At 38.0% G+C, this 7,883-nt stretch overlaps 1 protein-coding gene across 1 annotated transcript; it reads left to right on the top strand.

The window, feature by feature from the left end:
• Positions 1-4,795: 4,795 nt before the first annotated feature.
• Positions 4,796-7,371, top strand: LOC123313656. The gene is made up of 6 exons (XM_044898623.1): positions 4,796-5,042; positions 5,099-5,248; positions 5,298-5,408; positions 5,500-5,604; positions 6,533-6,671; positions 6,915-7,371. Exons 2-6 carry the CDS (start codon positions 5,132-5,134, stop codon positions 7,322-7,324), a joined length of 882 nt encoding a protein of 293 aa, XP_044754558.1. The 5' UTR covers positions 4,796-5,042; positions 5,099-5,131; the 3' UTR covers positions 7,325-7,371.
• The last annotated feature ends 512 nt before the right edge of the window (positions 7,372-7,883 follow it).

The raw sequence follows: 7,883 nt of genomic DNA, 5'->3' as shown, positions 1-7,883 counted from the left end.
TTTCCAATTCGGCCCTGATAAAAAGATGTAGCATTTTTGAGTTTTCATAATGAGCTGCACCACCCCTGGAAAACAAAATTACCTCCAGAATAACTAGCTAAATCTCTGACACTACTGTGGATCCTTTAAGGAAGAGTTCGATCAAAGTACCTAAGTACCCAATTTTTCGAATCTCACAGATATTTTTAATTTTTGAACATCAAATTACTCTCAAACGGCCCATTCTACGTGAAAATATGAAGAATACTTTTATTTTACAAAGAGTATTAATCAGATATCGTTAATCCCTGTTCCAATCTAGTGATAACCAACAATATTATAACTCCGAACCTTTTAATGTTAATCCTCTGGTAAATTGTCCATGTCATCAGCAGCCACAACTGATAAAATCAACGTACGAATTAACTGTAGTGTGTAACAATCGTCGGCCTCAGTGAAGTTCTAATGAACTCGCATATCGCATTTCTCCAATGTTATATTATAATCCCCATCGATTCCATTTCAACGGACCAAATGGCGTAAATGTTGAAAGAGTCGTTCACGGTAGGTTTCACCGCACAGAAATGCACTAATGGTATTTTATCGTCCTCAGGAGATACGTTTGTTATTCGGGCAGGTCCTTTGGTTGAGAATAGACTGTGTGATTTATATCAGCCAGGGGGTATTACCGCTTTTTTTTCGTATTTTAACGTATACTCTGTTTCCGATTGTTCTCCACGTATTTTCAAGAGTAATCATTCAGTGATACACTCATAGGACCTCTGTTTCCAATCAATCTCAAGCTTCATAGGTGGTACAGGACCACCTCCAGAAGCTCGTGTTGAAATTGTAAGATGTTTAAGTGATATCGTGGACCTTTGGTTGCAAAAAAGGATTATTAGTTCGTTTTAATCATTTTCAGAATAAGAAAGAGCATTTTTCTTGAGTAAATATGACAAGAGATAGGTACCTAAGTCTCCCATCACCAATAACTTACTTATATTCTTAGCATGGCCTCATGTGCTGATCTACTCTGGAACTCTCTGCTCTTCCTGTAGACTGTAAACCTTCTATCTAGTGCCGTGAGGATGTATTGATATGTAGTTAGCCTTGACCAGTTCCATGCATAAAAAAAATTGCGTTACCATAGCAACGAACAATAACTCATTAGTAGTTTAAGTGTGATATATTGCAATATAATGAAAGAAAGAAGATGTCCACCGAAATTGTGAGAATCTCATTAGAAGTAGATATGAAGTTTGAGGTTAAAAAAGTAAACCAGAGTTACCAACAAATTAAAAGGAAGAAGATGTCCTCCGAAATTGTGACAATCGAAAAATTGGAGTATCGAGCCATCATCAAGTACCAGTATTTAAAAGGGTTAAGAGGTAAGCAGATTTACGAAGATATGCCTAATACCCTTGGTGATCAATGTCCTTCGTATGCGACCGTGAAAAATGGGACTGCAAGTTTCAAAAGAGGTAAATTTTCTATTGAAGATGATGACCGATCGGAAAGGCTAGTTTCTGTGTCAGTCCCCGAAAATATCGATGCAGTTCATGACATGATTTTATCAGACCGTCGAATTGGGCTAAAACGGATGTCTGAAGCACTGAATATTTCTTACGATGCGTTAATCATATAGTTCACGTCAATTTGGACATGAGAAAAATTGCTGCAAAATGGATCCCCAAATGTTTAAATATTCACTAAAAGCGTGCAAGGGTAGAAGCATCGCGTTCGATCTTTGCTCGATTTGAAAACGATGTAGACTTCTTAAACCGAATTGTTACTATGGATGATACTTGGGTACATTTCTACGATCCAGAAACAAAGCAACAATCGATAGAATGGCAACACTCTGGTTCTCCAAGACCTAAGAAGTTTCGTGTCCAAAAATCTGCTGGAAAAGTTCTTGTTTGAGTTTTTTGGGATTCCTATGGAGTAATCATGATTGATTTCTTGGATAAGTGTAGAACAATACCCGGAGATTACTACTCGACATTAGTGACCACTCTACAGGAAAAAATCAAGGAGAAAAGACGCGGAAAGCTATCCAAAGGTGTTTTGTTTTTGCAGGACAACGCCACTGCACACAAATCTCATGTTGCCATGCAAAAAATTTGTGATTTAGGGTTCGAATTACTAGAACACCCCCCTCATTCACCAGATTTGGCTCCATCCGACTATCATCTCTTTCCTCAACTGAAAAAAGTTTAAAAGGTCGTAAATTTTCTTCCAACGAGGAGGTAATAAAAGCTGTGGAGGTCTGGTTTGCAGAGCAAGAAGAAATATTTTTTTTGAAAGGTCTAGAGTCGTTGCAGGTTCGGTGGAATAAATATATCCAATTAAGAGGAAAATATGTTGAGTAGTAAAATATTTTGACATTGAAATTTTGTTTGGTTCTATAGTAGGCTAAGAATTTTTCAATATATCTTCGTTTGTAAGTTGCGATACTCCTCCAAAAACCCAGTCATGGTTCTAGGAGGCATGCAATATGAATTTTCCTTAGATTTTCTCAGTCGTTTTGTAAGTACGGTACCACAAAATCGATTTCGCTATTGTTTCCTTCTGAATATAACAACTCACAAATGTTACCCTCACCATATATCTGATACGAACTCCAGACACAGTTAAAATAAAAAGATTACGCTATATAGAACCGATGGAAAACGATGATCCGTTTAGCCAAACTCCGAAACGTATACGGATATTCAATAAGTCCTCATTAATGCAGAATCCCCTTGCCCGTCCATTGAACAGATCTGTATTCCATTCATATCCCATCCAATTCCTCAAATAATGTTATCTGGTGGATTTACATCTGGAACTCAGAATATCCGACCTGATTACTTCTTTCTGAGAAAGCGGCAGGCCTTAGAATAACTCGGGGAAATTTTCGAGTAATTCTCCACCATTCGCTCCCAGTAGTATATGGGTACACACGGGGGGCCAATTTCCCTGAATTATTGCCTATGATTTCGGGAACATCCAGAAGGCCGGATGCTATGCAAATTTTGCGTTGGGTTCGGTTATTTGAGTCGGAAAATATTGGGGCATCGAGGTCATAGGTATCTATTGCTCCAGATATTCAGTTTTCGAATATTTGAAGAGGATGATGTTGGTGAAAGACTAGATATGTCTGAATTATGTGGAATGAATGCAACCCACATAGGGAGAAGCTAATTTTTCCCCTTACTTCATATTTTTTCACTCCAGCTGTTGTAAAAGGAATTTAAGTGTGTCTTTCCCATCAATTTTAGAATTAAATACATTCAGATGAACTTTGAATTCATTTGGCTCGAGATACCTCCTATCTCTTAATACCATATGAATTTGGTTATGTTTATGGACGAATCTGTCGTTGTTTTTGAGAAAATAATGGAACTGCTGTTAAAATTCAGATTCAAATATCGAAAACCTTCTCGTCAAAGTCAACTGACTAAAAATATACGAGCTACAATTCCATTTTTCAACTTTTCATGACACCGAACTGACAAACACCAGGAGCTCAGCTCCTTCATTTAATTTCTGCATAACTTCTCGAAGTATTAAGGAAAAAATTGATCTTTATATGAAAAATTCGAAGTAGATCATGATAATACACAAGTAACTTCCCAAGTTTCGTTGAAATGCTGCAGCAGGAGATGGACTGATGAACTTTAATATCAAAGTTCCATAATTAAAGAAGTTCAGATCTTTCTCGATTCTTATCTTGAAAGATACTTACTAGCAAGTTGAAATAGGCTCGTTTGTCTACCTTCATTCAACCAGGCGTTCAGCTTCGCGAAAGTTCTCATAATTATTTGCTCATATAATTTTCGTTCGTAATTACTTTCACTCTAAAGTTTGTTTTGAACAATTCTCCAAATGTATGTGTCAGATGAGATTTGCGTGGGCGTTTTGGGCTGAATGAATGATCGCACATGAATAATATTATCTTAGTCCTCAACGTAAGTTGTAGAAATAACTCAGGCTCTAAATATACTTATTTGATTAATCGAAAATATTTTCATCAGAGTCAAAATAACAGATGGTTGCTGAAGATGACTCTAGGATTTGGCGAAGGTTCGAGTATTTATTCCTGGAAATTTTCGCAAAATCAACCGAATGATGTCAACGCATTAGGAAAATTTCGGTTGAAATGAAAAGTTCGGTATCTGATGAAAAGCGGGCAAAACCACTCTGTACTGAAACTGCTGAAAAACTATAGGAGGAGTTCCATATAAGAGAATTTTCCGGACTACATCTATCTTTTCGGAGCACTGCGAACATCTCCACATCTGTAGGAATTCGGTGAAGTCCAGATCAATTGAATTAGATTTCAATTGATCTTATCTGCATTCTTCTACTGGGGAATTGAGAAATTTGCTGTTTTTCCTATTCTGAAAACAACCCACGTTAGCGAAAAGGCTTTCGGATAGGAAAGCTGGAATCGATATTTAATATCCTCTTCCTTATTCAAGCGTTAGCTCTGCAAACAAAGGTTCAAGAGTCCTCCGTGTATTCAGAACATGGGAATACTGTTAAGCTTGAATATAGTGAAAATGTGTATGGAAATCTTGATGTTTTCTGGGGTGGAGATGCACATATCTGATGTAGACAAAATACTGTTAGGATTGTCTTACGAAAATATACAGAATACTCTGTATTCTGTGACTTGTGTTTTATCGAAATACACTTCCACTTCTGTAAAGCCGCAGTCAGTCATCAGTCATAAAGAAATTATGACCGTTTCATCAGTCATTATCAATTTCAAATACTAGATGAATCTATGATTTTCTTCTGACATTTACTTGACATATTCATCAGTATCGAGCAGATAACGCATTATTTTCCATTAATTCCTGATATGTCACAGGTTAGTTGGAGATTCTAGAAACCAAGAACGTTAATTAGACAATGAACTGGTTGATTCAGAGGAAAATAGAGAATGACTTTGAAAGTTTTCAATTTGAAGGTTAATTGTCATAGATTCGAACATCATTCAAAATCATCGTGAAAGGCAATTCCATTTCATTCCATCCAGCGAACCAATCCCCTTCACATAATCATTTGAAGTGGTAAAGCTCGAGAAGCAGGAAAAACAGGGCCAATTCTCAACCTCGTGACATTTCAGATATGTGACCAACTCCCCAGAAAAATAGACCAAATGATGTGTATATCCTTGCGAGATTTCTTTTCATCTCAGTTGTTCCAGGCCACCGATCATCAGACCCAGGGGATTATTGAGGAATATCCTGTCATGAGAAAAGGTTCAAACACATCGGTGAGTCCATTCCGAGTGCTCAAATTGAATAACATGGTATTTTTTTCAGAGGAGTTCCAGCGTTAGTAGCAGCGCTTCCGACACTGAATCGGACCTAGATCCAACACCAGAAGATGAGGATAGCCGCTCTACTAATAGATCATCGAGTGTCTCTTCAACTGTGAGGAAAAGTATAGTTTTTTATGGCCTTCCACATTGATTAGTCAACAAATCAAACAACACTCACTATAGCGAAAATACTTTTTTCGCAGGATAGTTCTTCAAACTATCTGGATCTACCGTCTACAAGCAATGGATCACCCTCAGTAGAGAAAAAACGTAAGAGTAGCATGAGGAGAGCGAGTAGCGATTCAAGGGTAAAGTCATCCTCACAAATTTAATCAAAGCATATATTGAATTGTCTCAAGAAACGATCGAACAAAAATAATCCCAGTCTTCCAGTAAATACCTGAAAATTACTCTTAAATTTATCTTAACATCATTATATAGAGAGAGAAAAGCTCTGTGGAACAAACCATTGCAAAATAAGTAGGATTTGTGGATGTTGAATATCATGGTCCTTTCCAGATGTGAATAGAAGGCTAACTGATTCAAAAAGTTCTGGAGAACAATGAATTTGTGCAGACCGAGTTGGTTTAGTCAGTGTTGTTTTGTGGCTTGAATATGAGCCTTCAGTTGCAATGATAACATGTATTTTTGCACCCAGGCCAAGGTCATTCATTATGTTTCTTTATTTAGTAGGACTAAAGAAGCTTTAAATTCAAAACGACTGCCTGTTCCTACAGTTTTCTTAGTGAAACTACAAAGTTAGAGGTACAGAAAAACTCTAGAATCGAAACAGAAATAATGAATAATTTGATTTGAAGATACAGTAGAAAAATTTTGTGTCATCAACATTCTTACGTCAAAAGCTAATGTCACCTATTTGATGAAGTAATCATTATTAATAGTTTTCCCTTAAATTCATCGTGCTTTCTTTGTACCAAGAATTCAAGTTGAAAAAACGACCTCTTCGTGCTTTTGTGATTCATAAGTTATTCTTCGGTGTTTGTTGAATACGTTGAAATTCTCAAGATGCCAGAGGGTTATGGGGATGCTCCGTATATTCCATATCAATTCGACCAAGATACGTTTTATTTCTTATCTCTAGAAAATGTGAGTTGTTCTGCAATTTTGAATCGGTTGAATCAACTCCCACACGTAACTTTTGTGACTACTACTACTGAATTTAAGAAAAAAAAATCTTGTTAACCGAGAAAGACAGTGATGGTGACTCTATTTCAGGAATCCAGAAGGGTATCATTCCATGATCAGGTGAACGTGAGAGTTTATCCAATAGATGAACCACAAGGATTCAGAGGAACTCCTGTAACACCTCCTGCTCAAGAAGCGATAGATGATATAGACAGTCTGACTGAAGAAGGTGATTCTCATCCATTCATTTAAAACAATCCAGAACTTCATTTAGACAAACATGCGCTCCATCGGTATATTTTTTAAACCCAAGAGGTGTTATGGAACCCTAGGTTCCATTTATTTTTATTTCGAAGCAAAGAAGTGGCATTTTCAAGCCATCAGAGTTGATATTTCATGCAGCTTCCATCTTCAGAAGCATGTTCAGAGCAACCTCACTTCAGTTTATAAGTACTAACATATTCTTGTGAAGTTTCCAGCAGACTGTCATCGATCAAGGCCAAAGACGCCCCAATCCCTTCCCTGGAAGAACTCTGTGACTCCATATCGGATGTTCACGTGGTGGACAGGGACGTCGTGGAACCTACCCAGAGTACCACGCCCAGAAATCAAATTGCCGTAGGATACGCCGAGCTTTCGGACGATTTCGAACAAGAATTCGAGGAAATGGACGTTATCATGAGGATGAGGTATCCCAAGTACTACCATTTCCTCAAGTCGCACATGATCACGGGAGCGATAGGCTCGGAGGACTACAAAAGTCAGGTGTTGGAGTTCAAGGAGGCTATCGTGGGTAGCAGGCAGTATCCAGACGAGTACTTCCAGGACTTGGAGAACACACTGTCGTACTATGAGAGGATGTCTGGTGGAACCGAACTATGACTAAGATGGTTTATTGTAGATTGAAATAAAGGAGGGACTTGAGTTTTTTCCTGTTCTTTCTTCTCCGGGTTATATAAACAAGCATTTGTTTTCTCCATCATAGAAAGAATGATTTTCTTGCCATTTAACAAAACTGTTCATCTGTGGATGAAATTCAGGAATTGATCCAATAGTCAATCTCCTTGGAAGGGAGTAAGAGTGGTCACCAAGTTTGTTTGCCATCAATCAGACCTCTAATGTGATTTCAAAACTGAAAATAGCATCGTTTACTCCACCTTCGCTGATGGTGGTCCAGATCATTTGCCCCAGAGGGTCATTATGGCATCTGGGCAGGGCAGACGTATCTGGCAAAATTATGATTTGTTTGACCGAGGGGGGACCTCAATTCCCTCGCCATCTCACCCATTTTACGATCGGGTCTGATTTCTACACAACGCGAATGAATCTGCTCGAGGGCGGTTATTCTCGTGTGTATAAGGCATAAATATAAAGTTTAGGTGTAGGGCGAGCGATGTTACCGACAGTATGGCCCATCCTCTTGACCTTCCGATTCAACGAA

This window comes from Coccinella septempunctata, chromosome 5 (genome assembly GCF_907165205.1).
Source record: "Coccinella septempunctata chromosome 5, icCocSept1.1, whole genome shotgun sequence".
NCBI lineage: Eukaryota > Metazoa > Arthropoda > Insecta > Coleoptera > Coccinellidae > Coccinella > Coccinella septempunctata.
This window is presented reverse-complemented; position numbering and strand designations above follow the sequence as displayed.

Excerpts from the sequence above, each read along its gene's own strand:
- LOC123313656 (XM_044898623.1), top strand. The coding sequence starts at position 5,132 with ATGATGTGTATATCCTTGCGAGATTTCTTTTCATCTCAGTTGTTCCAG. Across the intron at positions 5,409-5,499 it reads CATCGAGTGTCTCTTCAACT|GATAGTTCTTCAAACTATCT; the intron begins GTGAGGAAAAGT and ends CTTTTTTCGCAG. Across the intron at positions 5,605-6,532 it reads GAGCGAGTAGCGATTCAAGG|GAATCCAGAAGGGTATCATT; the intron begins GTAAAGTCATCC and ends ACTCTATTTCAG.